General features: G+C 41.9%; 1 protein-coding gene across 3 annotated transcripts in view; it reads left to right on the forward strand.

Moving 5' to 3' along the window:
- Positions 1–12,948, forward strand: part of ZNF451 (zinc finger protein 451) — a 97,128-nt gene that overhangs the window by 17,224 nt on the left and 66,956 nt on the right. For all 3 annotated transcript variants that reach the window (XM_018038936.1, XM_018038938.1, XM_018038937.1), the window contains exon 4: positions 12,042–12,161. In XM_018038936.1, the coding sequence (XP_017894425.1) occupies positions 12,042–12,161 (120 nt within the window). The remainder of the gene's footprint in view (positions 1–12,041; positions 12,162–12,948) is intronic.

The raw sequence follows: 12,948 nt of genomic DNA on the forward strand, positions 1-12,948 counted from the left end.
TCACAATAAGCTTCTTGCTTTCAAGTATGTAGCCCATTCCCTTCTGCCTTGGGTAGAACACAGATAATTTGTGATTAGTCTCATTTAGATTATTAGCACAGCTGGATGTATGTTGCTTTGTCTAATGGCTTATATCAACTCCTGTTTTCTTTAACTTTTGACAAAAGTTGTATTTGACAGATGTTGGAAGCCCCTTGATAGTATTGGGTCTAAAGTGTTGTCTCCCTGCCTGGGAAGGAAGTAGAGGGGAAACCTCGTTCAGCAGAGCTTCTGTGTACTAGGCACTGTGCTGGCCATGGGGGACTCTTGAGGCAGAAATGCACCCTTATTTTGCAGGTGAGGAAGGGGAACTGAACGGTAAACAACTTGCTCAGGTGGAGGAGCTGAGCTTCTCGCTTCTGCTCTGTTCTTAAAGTCTCTACTCAGCATTGTGCTCGGTGGCCTCCGTCGGTTTTCAGAGCACCACTTAAAGTCTTAATCTCCCTGAGAAGCTAATTTGTCAAACAACTAGCCTTCTCCTTCCCTGGATTTTGTGTTTATGGCTGTACTGTCATCCCTTATAACTTGATGTCTTCATTAACTAATTCCTGGTTATTTCATTTACGTAATCAGAAACCTTGGTCATAGTGGACAGTCATGCTCACACTGAGGTTTTGCTGAGATTGTTCTGAATGCGTTGTCTTCTGTTTCGTGGATTCCTTATTTGTATCCTATTCATTGTCAGCACTGATCATCTCCACCATGGTTCTTGATGCTGTTTTTTTCTTTGTTGTACCTTTTTAATTTGTTATACTCATTTTGTCTCAGATACACACTTAAATTTTTTAAAAACTAGTGTCTTGAGGATATTGGCTTAATGAAAGATGGTGGAATGATGTTAGGCACGTAGTGTTTGAAGTCCAGAGACCTTGGTGTGAATATTAGTAAGTCACTTATTCTCTGAGACTCAGATTTCCTACTCTCAAATGAGATAATCATGCCTAGAAGTACTTTGGAAACTTCACAGCCTGATACAAATTGCGTTTCTTTAGTGTTTTTGCCAACATTTATAGATTTCTCATAACCGTGGGATAGTATTGATACAGATTCTCTTGAAGGTGTATTTAATAGTATGTAATAGTTCATGTCATCACATCATGCTTCCCTCTTTATAGTTTTTTAAGGCTGAAATATTAAGCTGCATATTATACAAGTCCAACAGTGGATTAAGGTATTGAGAGATGTATTTAAAGTAAAACAGTCTCATAAGTGCAAGCTAAGAAATGACATAATCAACAATAAGAAAAAAATTAAAAAAGAACGTAGAGTGAAGAGCTAGGATGTGTACGTATATGTATACAATTTTTGATGGATGGTATTTTGTCTTTTTGTGTCTCTGATGGAAACAATCTTTTTATTTGTAAACATCTTCAATACCTGTTGTATGCAGGCAGACCTGTGGAAGGTCTGTGGATACTGTGAATTAATAAGAAATGGTATATTCTCTTCAGAAGAGAAGGAAATGCCAACACAATGTAATTGTCCTGTTAGAGGAATGCCTGTGGTGAGATTGGGGCAAAAGAGAGGGCTGTCTGGAGGGCCCAAGGAAGCTTTTCTTTACCAGATGCTCGAGCTGAGGCTGGAATGTGACTAGAAAGAGTGAGTGGGGCCAGTGGAGGAGCAGGAGCCAGGCGTCAGGTGAAGGCGCCAGGTGTGTGCGCAGTGCGGGGCACACGGCGTCTCTGCTTTCAGAACCGCAGAGGACCGCCTTATTGGGCACAGTTGAGATAGGGTTGAAGAAAGGATAAATTCCCCATGAGAATGTATTGGTTCTTACGTGTTCAAAGTGTGCTAAGATGTATAGCTGTTACTTAATAAGGTCATCGAGGTAGTCTGTCAGGAAGTTTGTCACTATGGACATTTAATTCCTTTTCTCCCTTAGACTGAGCCGAAGGGAGGCTCTCAGACAGTGCAGCACTCGCCCACGAGGGCTCCGTCGCTGACGGCGAGCGGCGACGGGGATGAGCCAGGAGCTGCCCCCGGGGAGGCCGCCCGTCCATGCTGGCCGGTGCCTGCGGGGCCAGCTGCGGGCCGCAGCCCCCGTGTGGCTCGCTGCCTGTGCCCTGGCCTGCAGATGGCCTGAGGGTGCGCTTGGGGAGGGAGTGCACTTGTTCAGAATGTAGCTTCGCTGGCGGTTCGAGGTCTTGTGTTGAAGCAGGGGCTGAGCCCTGTGCCCGTGGCATCTCCAGCATAGCTGGAGGACACTCTGTCAGCTTCCTTTCTGTCTTTTCCTCTGCTTTGGATTTCTTTACTTGTTCTGGTTGCCCCTTTGACCTTTTCTCTCCTCTCCTCAGTTCTTCCTTTTCAGTAGAGCGCCAGAGGTAGAGCAGTGGCCCTCAGGATTGAAGCATTGTTAACTCCCTTTTGCTTTGTTGCAACTTCATGGTAGGAGATGCTTAAAAATTCTCCTAAGTTCCGCGGTGGTTTTGGGGGGTTTGGGGGGTGGGTCCTGTATCAAAAGAGAATCAGTCATTCTTCCTGGGAGGGGAATTTTACAAATACAGATACTGGTGATTAACCAAAAGACAAGGTAGGAAGAAGCTTATTGAACTGGTTTGATAGTATGGCCTTCTTCACCAAGTAGTACTTTACAGAATATGGTGTATCTGTATGTGTTTTAAAACTTGTTCATATAAGGCGTATGTTCCATGTACTTTGTAAACAATAGTTTGGGGGTGGGAAGGAAGTTGCTTTGTACAACAGGATTGTTTCTTGGGTTTAAAGCTTTGCTGCTGGAGTTGGTAAATAAATATTGTACTGCTTTGCTGTGTTTATTTCTTCTGCTCTGTCTGTATTTGAATATAACATTCTTGAGAAAAATTGTTGCTTTTCAAGATGTTATTTGGGAGTATAGCTTCAGGTACAAGCTAGGTACAAGGGGATTCTGGGAAACAGAACTTACTCTGGGAGTATAAAGCTCATGAGACCAAACCATGGACCCAAACTTTGAAGGATTGATCAATGAGAAGCAGGCTTTGAAATTGGAGTTTGTGTGAAGTAAGGCATTGTTTCAGGAATTCTGTTCCGGCCTGTTGAACTGAGAATGACTTGCCCTAATTCCTGATTAATGTGTTTTTGTTATGTTTGGGCAATAATGTAATGTAGTCATTGTACTTCTAGAGACGAAAAGAAACCCGGAGGGAAAAAGTTAAATACAATTTACTAAGAAGATTATGTTCCTTTTAGAGACAAAATTTCCACCTGCTTTTGTGAAGGATAGATGTTAAACTTATATTTTTAAAAGGTAAAAAGTAGTGATTTAAACCAAATCCATTGCATTTCCCCTGGGGAAGGAAATGGCCACCCACTCCAGTATTCTTGCCTAGAGAATCCCGTGGAGAGGATCCTGGTGGGCGCTGTCCATAGGGTCGCACAGAGTCGGACACGACTGAAACGACTTTGCAGGCATGCATGCATGCATTGCATTTCCAAACAGAAGGTTGCAATCTTCAACACTTTTTGTTGTTCATTACGTTAACAATTTTATTGCATATTCTGATGTAGAAATATTTGAAAACAGTTTAGAAAAGGAAAAAGTCCCTCTAGACAGAAATAAATACTGTTAACATTTTGATTTTTAGCTTTCTAGATTTGGTTGCTTCTAAGTATTTTTACCAAAAATAGGATCGTTTTCATTTTAAAACAAATACAGGTGATAAGAAAGACATTGAAACATGTATGTTAGAGCTTCTAGGTGGGATTATTGTGCTGCGTCATTCGCATGGTTAATGGTTTTGCGGTTCATATAGCAGGTCACAGTTTCATAGCAACACTAGAAATTTTAAGTTACCAGGAAATTTTTGTTAGCTCATTAAACTGATTAGTATATGAAAGTATTAATTTCTTCGGTAAAATTTTTGCCTAAATATTGGAATTCTCATTGGACATGATTCCTGATGATCTTTTATGAGCTAAGTTCATAAAAGCTATGAGTTCATGGTCAGAACTGATTTCAAGTTCATTTGAACTGATTTCAAGTTTGAAGCAGTGTATTCATCTGTAGCAAAAAGAAAGATCAGGACAGTGCAGCTAGTTTTTCACAAGGTTAAGTTTATTCAGTAAGGAGACTTCTGAGGGAGGTTTTGAAGTATTAGCTTGAATTTGTGTCTTCATTCTTATAAAATAAAGACACAAATTGATACTGGTTCCCTTTTGAAAATGCCCTTACTTGACAAAATGTGCTCAGTCCTGTCCAGCTCTTTGCGACCGCATAGACTGTAGCTTACCAAGCTCCTCTGTCCATGGAATGTTTTAGGCAAGAATACTGGAGTGGATTGCCGTTTCCTACTCCAGGGTACCTTCCTGGCCCAGGGACCACCCTGTGTCTCTTGCACCTCCTGCACTGACAGGCAGCCCCTTTACCACTGTGGCACCTGGGAAGCCCCTGTACTCTGTTAGCCAGAAGAGAGACGAGGGACGTGGCAGAATGAGGGACCCCGCTGTCAGGCTTTGCTCCCTTGCTCGCTCTTGCCCGAGTTAGGAGACCTACCACTGAACCCCACTACTGCAGATCAGATGTCAGGAGAAAGCCCTCCTCCTGTCCTGCCCAGGCTGTATGTTTTTAGACTTGGAATTTTGATGGTAACTACCAAACTCCATTAAAAGATAAACATTATCGTTTAGAGCAGAAGAATTCTTGCTTACTGTCTCCTGTATAGGCTTATCTTTTGTGGATATGTGCACTCAGATTTAACCAGTATCCTTAGTCTGCTGCCATTTCTAGGACACAACTCAGATTGCTTTGTGTGTGAGAGATCTCCTAGTGTCCAGGGGTGAGTGTCGACGGGCTGCAGGGGCAGGCCACGGGAACCTGGCTCCCAAGGCTCTGCAGCAGTCTTTCTTTCTTCCTCGGTGTGGCCCTCATTCTGTAACCTTCCAGCTCCTCCACGGATTTGTATGTCAGACTATGTCATTGGAATCATACCTCTGGTTCTCACTTAAAACCATTTTACTTTAAAAAAATATTTCATAGGGACTAACTGGAATCTGCTTTTTCTGGTGTTGAAACTTTCTTAATTCTGTTAGGACCCTACACAGCTTCCCCAGTGGGATGGGGTAGGTATGGAAGAAAAACTGACTCAGATGTAAGGTATTGACAAACAGGGACTTTCCTGGTGGTCCAGTGGTTAAGATGCCCCGCTACCACTTCAGGGCACAGGTTCAATCCCTAGAAACAGATCCTGTGTGCCATGTGGCACAGCCAAAAATATATATATTTATATATGAGCATATAGAGACCCTCCCTCCCCAGTATATTTCATAGGACTGTGCTTTCCTGTGCATCTCCCTGCAAATAACACAATGGATACACTTTCTTGCTGATAATTTGCTATCATTGTGGACTCCAATGTTACTCTGTGCTGCTGCTGCTGCTAAGTCGCTTCAGTTGTGTCCGACTCTGCGACCCTATAGATGGCAGCCCACCAGGGTCCCCCGTCCCTAGGATTCTCCAGGCAAGAACACTGGAATGGGTTGCCGTTTCCTTCTCCAATGCATGAAAGTGAAAAGTGAAAGTGAAGTCACTCAGTCGTGTCCGACTCTTAGTGACCCCATGGACTGCAGCCCACCAGTTTCCTCCATCCATGGGATTTTCCAGGCAAGAGTACTGGAGTGGGGTGCCACTGCCTTCTCCAGTGTTACTCTGTAGTAGTATTTCATACAGAAGTTAATCCAGGGTAATCACAGCAAGTGCTTCAAGAAGAGAATCTACAGCTGTGAATAACTTTCTAAATGAAACATGAAGCACATTGTTCTTACCAGAGCCAGTTCCATTTCTAGTTTGAGAAGTTACATATCTGAAAGCCTGACCTTTCTTAGAAAAATCTCCAAGGGCCTAAACACTTCTTTAGACTATAGGATTTTGAGGAGAATGCCAAATCTAGCCTAGGAAGAGTCCTGGAATTTTGTGAGTTCACCTTAAATTGCAGGCATTGTGGCACTAATGGAATGGTGGAAATTCCCAAACTGAAGAGTATATTAGTCCCTATTCATCTTAGTTCTACAGGAAACCTTTAAGACATTTTCATCTAGCCTAAAACTGGTTCAGTTTCTGCCCGTGTGCCTGATGATATTGAAGCTTTGGTTCTGCGGTTGGGTCACCAGCAAGGTGGCCTGCAGTAAGTTTCTCCCTCCTGAGTTCTGATCATTTAAAACTTATTTCTGAACCTATTGAACCTTTGGATTACCTGTTAAAACTTCTGTCCCAAATAAGGCCTTCTCTGACCTAATCGGTGAATTTCCTAGCATGCATTTTAATATCAGCATTCCCTCTGTTGTGGGATTAAGTGAGATCTGAGGCCAGCTCTCATCTTGGATCACTAACCACGGAAATCCCTGGGACTTGGCTTTCCGGAGAGAGTGGGTGTTCGTAGATAACCCACTCATGCGTGGCTTTAACCAACAACCTTGATCCCCAAACCCAAGTTTGTGGTAGAAAAGTATCAAATGAATATCACCCTGCTGCACATGGTCTGTTTGTTTACCCTTTAAGAGAAAACATTTTTGTTTAAAGCACTTCGGTTTTATCATTTTTAAATGCAAAGATTTCAAAGTTGAAGTTCTTCCTTTCTCTAGCTAGCATTTCTTTTCATCTACTCCTAACAGATTATCTCCCAGATCTGCTTTTCTGCTTGCTTTCTTTTTTGAAAGATTTTTTTAATGTGGACCATTTTTATAGTCTTTGTTGAATTTGTTACAGTATTGCTTCTGTTGTTTATGTTTTGGGCTTTTGGCCATGAGGCCTGTGGGATCTTAGCTCTCCGACCAGAGATCCAGCCCACACCCCTTGCATTGTCCTCTGACTTGTAAAAGGACATTTTGAAGTTGGTAGGATGCCACCTACTATCTGGGGCAGTGATATGGCCATTGGGATGACTCCCAACCAGAGTGATCCTGTGAACACTCTTTATTGCAGAAATGCAGCCTTCACAGAAACCCCAGTCAGTCTTGTTATATGTGTTCACTTCAGTGGAACTCCTGTGTGCCTACGGAATCACACCCACTCCTTGGTTTGCTTGATGCAGCTCAATCCCACTTTAGATAAACTTTGGTTTGTACGTGTGTAATTAATATCTTACTAAACCAATCTTTCTGGTAGAAAACATTTTTAATAGAGTTTATTTTTTAAGAAAACTTTTATTTTAGATTCACAGCAAGAAAAGAGGAGGAGACTTCCCATATACCTCTGCCCACAATGTATAGCTTCCCTCACAGTCAACTTCCCCCAACATAGTGGTACATCTGGAATAATCAGTGAGCCTGTTGTTGACACATTATCACCCAAAGTCCATCGTTTATATTAGGGTTCACTCTTGGAGTTATACATTCTATGAGTTTGAACAAATGTAGTAAGATACCTACCTGTATAGTGTCATACTGAATAGATTTTCTACCCTAAAAATCCTCTGTACTCTACCAATTCATCCCTCCCTCTCCTGTTCCCCCTGGCAACCACTGATTTTTTTTATTTTTTAATTGTCACTATAGATTTGCCTTTTCCAGGATGCCATATAGTTGGAACCATACAGTATGTAGTGTTTCCAGATTGGCTACTTTCATTTAGGAATATGTATTTAGGTGTTCTTACATGTTTTTTAAAGATTTGGTAGCTCATTTCCTTTTTGTTGTTCAGTCGCTCGGTTATGTTCGACTGTTTGTAACCCCATGGACTGTAGCACGCCAGGCTTCCCTGTCCTTCACCGTCTCCTGGAGCTTGTTCAAACTCATGTCCATTGAGTCAGTGATGCCATCCAACCAGTGATGCTGAGGCCATTGTCCTCTGTCGTCCCCTTCTCCTCTGGCCTTCATTCTTTCCCAGGATCAGTGTCTTTTCTAATGAGTCAGCTTTTTGCATCAGGTGGCCAAAGTATTGGAGCTTCAGCATCAGTCCTTCCAATGAGTATTTCTTTTTAGCAGTGAATCATACTCCATCATCTGGATATATACAGTTATCCATTTACCTATTGAAGGTGCTTGGTTGCTTCTAAGGTTATGAATAAAACTGCTGTAAATGTCTCATTACACAGGTTCAGTCAGTTCAGTTCAGTCACTCAGTCATGTCTGACTCTTTGCAACCCCATGAATTGCAGCACGCCAGGCCTGCCTGTCCATCACCAACTCCCAGAGTTCACTCAAACTCACGTCCATCGAGTTGGTGATGCCATCCAGCCATCTCATCCTCTGTCGTCCCCCTCTCCTCCTGCCCGCAATCTTTTCCAGCATCAGAGTCTTTTCCAAATCTTTGCATGAGGTGGCCAAAGTACTGGAGTTTCAGCTTTAGCATCATTCCTTCCAAAGAAATCCCAGGGCTGATCTCCTTCAGAATGGACTGGTTGGATCTCCTTGCAGTCCAAGGGACTCTCAAGAGTCTTCTCCAACACCGCAGTTCAAAAGCATCAATTCTTCAGCACTCAGCCTTCTTCACAGTCCAACTCTCACATCCATACATGACCACCGGAAAAACCGTAACCTTGACTAGACGGACCTTTGTTGGCAAAGTAATGTCTCTGCTTTTCAATATGCTGTTTAGCTTGGTCATAACCTTTTTTCCAAGGAGTAAACGTCTTTTAATTTCATGGCTGCAGTCATCATCTGCAGTGATTTTGGAGCCCCCCAAAATAAAGTCTGACACTGTTTCCACTGTTTCCCATCTATTTCCCATGAAGTGATGGGAGCAAATGCCATGATCTTCGTTTTCTGAATGTTGAGCTTTAAGCCAACTTTTTCACTCTCCTCTTTCGCTTTCATCAAGAGGCTCTTTAGTTCTTCATTTTCTGCCATAAGGGTGGTGTCATCTGCATATCTGAGGTTATTGATATTTCTCCCAGCAATCTTGATTCCAGCTTGTGTTTCTTCCAGTCCAGCGTTTCTCATGATGTACTCTGCATAGAAGTTAAATAAGCAGGGTGGCAATATGCAGTCTTGATGTACTCCTTTTCCTATTTGGAACCAGTCTGTTGTTCCATGTCCAGTTCTAACTGTTGCTTCCTGACCTGCATATATGTTTCTCAAGAGACAGGTCAGGTGGTCTGGTATTCCCATCTCTTTCAGAATTTTCCACAGTTTATTGTGATCCACACAGTCAAAGGCTTTGGCATAGTCAAAAGAGTAGAAATAGATGTTTTTCTGGAACTCTCTTGCTTTTTTGATGATCCAGCAGATGTTGGCAATTTGATTTCTGATTCCTCTGCCTTTTCTAAAACCAGCTTGAACATCAGGAAGTTCATGGTTCATGTATTGCTGAAGCCTCGCTTGGAGAATTTTGAGCATTACTTCTCTAGCGTGTGAGATGAGTGCAATTGTGTGGTAGTTTGAGCATGCTTTGGCATTGCTTTTCTTTGGAATTGGAATGAAAACTGACCTTTTCCAGTCCTGTGGCCACTGTTGAGTTTTCCAAATGTGCTGGCATATTGAGTGCAGCACTTTCACAGCAGCATCTTTCAGGATTTGAAATAGCTGCACTGGAATTCCATCCCCTCCACTAGCTTTGTTCGTAGTGAGTTACTTCACCCCTAACTACTGTTTGGTTTAGTTGCATGTTGTTTTCTTAGGAAAAGCATGTCATCTGCAAAGAAAGGTTTTATTTCTTCCTTGATTTCTGATTTGGTGTCTGCTATTAATTTGGGGAAATTGTTGTTATTGCTTCAGATGTTTCCTTTGTTCCTTTTTCTTTCTCCTGGCATTCCTATTATGCATTTGCTATATCTTTCATAACAGTTCTTGTGTGTGTGCTGTGCTTAGTTGCTCAGTTGTGTCCAACTCTTTGCGACCCCATGGACTGTGTCACTCAGTCATGACTATTTGTGATCCCATGGACAGTAGTCTACCAGGCTCCTCTGTCCATGGGGGTTCTGCAGGCAGGAATACTGGAGTGGGTTGCCATGCCCTTCTCCAGGCCATCTTCCCAACCCAGGGATTGAACCCAGGTCTCCTGCATTGCAGGTGGATTCTTTACCACCTGAGCCACCAGGGAAGCCCAACAGTTCTTATATATATATATATGTTTTCTTTTTCCGTCTCTTTTCCGCTGTCTTTCAGTTTTGGGAGTTTCTGTTGACATACTCTCAGGCTCAGAGATTTTTTCTTTTGTGGTGTGCAGTCTGTGGTGAGCACTGTTCACTTGTGTTGTGGTGTTTTGATGGCTGATTTCTTTTTGGTTCTCTTTTAGGATTTCCATCTCTCTTACATTACACATCTGTTCTTGCATGTTGCCTGCTTTTTCCATTAGCGCTCTCAGCATAGTAATCTTGGTAGTTTTAAATTCCTGGTCTGATAATTCCAACATCCGTACCAGCTCTGCCATTCTTTGCTTGCTCTTCAAATTGTATTTCTGCCCTTTGGTATGCTTGCAGTTTTCATTTTGAAAGTGGACATGCTGTCCTAGGTAAAGGAGCTGCAGTAAACAGAAGGGTCGTGCTCTGTGACTGGTCTCAGCCGCGGAGAGCTTGCGACCCTGGGCTGGAACCGTGTCGGGGCTTCCCAGGCCTTCCGCTCTCCTGGGAGGATGGCTGTTTCCTGTCTCTCAGGTTGGAGTTTCTCATGAAGTAGCTTCTCTGAAAGGCACACATCAATAAGAACTTAATGCTCTTGACATATTTCAAAATACTCACTTTTTTCTCCCCCCACCTGAAACATGATGGGATTTTTCTTCAGTTGTCACTGAGGACCTGGTAAAGCTTCTGAAGGGCCTCATGAGAGGATGAGGCCCTCCCATGACTGAGTTCCTCTGGCATTTAAGTCTGGTTAAAACTTGCCCACACTAAGCTCCCAGTGTCTGGTCAGTTCCAGGCCAGGTCCCCACACCAGCACTGGTCCCATTGAGCTTTCCATGCATGGGTTTCTGCTCCACTCAGTTGACTTCACAGTTCATTCAAGCTTTTTACTTGTTATAATTGAGTGGCTGTTTCTAAGCTTCTTCTTTGTATGTTGGGCCAGAAAACAGAAATTAGATCATTTCTTTTTAATCAATAATTTCTCTTATATACATACTGTCCAGGAATTGCTAAAAATCCAGAGCCAAGAGTGTTTGCACTGTCAGACCTTTTAGTGGGTGGACTAATGGCTCAAAATTACCTTACAGGCTAAGAGCAAAGCAGAGCCAAACTTTTCAGTATCCAGATGGTTATAAAGGAAATAAAGATGGGACTTCTCTAGTAGTCCAGTGGTTTAAGAATCCACCTTGGAATGCAAGGGACACTGTTCTAGGAAGATCCCACATGGCACAGAGCATCTAAGCCCATGGGCCACACCTGCTGCGGCCTGCACTCTAGAGCCACCGAGCTGCAACTATGGAGGCTGTGTGCTGTGACTGCTGAAGCCCCCGCACCTTAGAGCCTGTCCTCAGTAAGAGTAGCCTCCACTTGTGCAGCTAGAGAAAGCCCATGTGCAGCAACAGAGACCCACCGCAGCCAAAAAATAAATGAATAAACCTTAAAAGAGAAGGATATAAGGATGATTGATAGGTTATGTAGCTTTGTGAAAATCAAAGGTGCTGGTGGGTGATCAGCTGTCCTGCAGACTACCACAATTTACACATAAACAAGACAAGTTCTTAGAAATTTGATAATATTAAAAGTAAATAGTTCCTTAATCAACAAGGAGCTGCTGTGTAACACAGGGAACTCAGTATTCTGTAACAACCTACATGGAAAAAGAATCTGAAAAGAATGGATATATGTATATGTATAAAAGAATCACTTTGTTGTAGTACCTGAAACTAACACAACATTGTAAATCACCTGTGCCCCAATATAAAATAAAAATTAAATTTAAAAAAGTAAGTGGTTCTTTTTAGTTTTTTGGCTGTACTACATGGCATGCGGAATCTTAGCTTCCTGACTGGGGATCAAACCCATGCCCCCTGCAGTGGAAGCACAGAGTCTTAACCATTGGACTGCCAGGGAAATTCTGTAAATGGTTCTTTAGTAACTCTTCGGTAAATGGATATATGTAATCCCAAAGCTAATTTTGTCAGCTAAAAGGAATAAAATTGTTTTCAATTATAGGGTAAGCATAAAGACCATATTGACCATCAGAAGGATAAAGTCGCCTTGACTCTGGCACGCCTAGCCCGCCATGTTGAAGTGGAGAAACAGCAGAAAGAAGAAAAGAATAGGGCATTCAGGGTATGTGGCTGCTTTCATTGATGTTTTACCAGATTATAGAATTGTTTGTAAGAAAGTTAAATACATACTTATATAATCAAAAGATACATAATTGGATACAAGTTCAGCATGAAATCTGCTCATGATTTAGTAGTAGTTCATGATGGCTTTTTATATGTTTTTGTTTGTTGGATTTTGATCATATATGTATACAGACCAAAAAAAAAAAGAAAAAATAGACTTGAGTGGACTTTATTTTGGGAATTTAAATTCATGGGATTATATAAGCTTCTAGTTACTTTATCACAGTTTATCAGGGCTTCTGTAGATACAAGCTGTTGAAAGGTTATTTTCTACGCAGTAGAGCCAGACCACTTTCACTTCATCCTCTTCCTTCGATTATTGAATTACGGCAGTAGAAGATGAAGCCTGATTTAGAATCTTGCATGGTATAAACCATTTCAAACTTTGACTTGCTTTATAGAAGGTTACCAAATGAAATTACCTTAGAGAACTCTCCCAATACTGCCAGATGTCTGTTAGAGTAAAATGTTGACCAGTTGGGTAAAAAAACTTCCTCTTGGGAGTTTAAAAATGGAAGTACAAATCACAGCATAATTTTACCATGTATGTTTTTGCTTCCTTGTTCCGTTGGTTATTATAAAGGAATTTATATATTTCTGTCACCTTTGTTTTAGTATCTCCTTAATCTAATGTAAAATACCTTAATCTTTGAATTTAGAAGTACCTTTGTTTGGGGACTTTTATTAATACTTTATAATGTAATGCCAATTAAACTAGAGGATAG

Source organism: Capra hircus, chromosome 23, assembly GCF_001704415.2.
Source record: "Capra hircus breed San Clemente chromosome 23, ASM170441v1, whole genome shotgun sequence".
NCBI classification, from domain to species: domain Eukaryota; kingdom Metazoa; phylum Chordata; class Mammalia; order Artiodactyla; family Bovidae; genus Capra; species Capra hircus.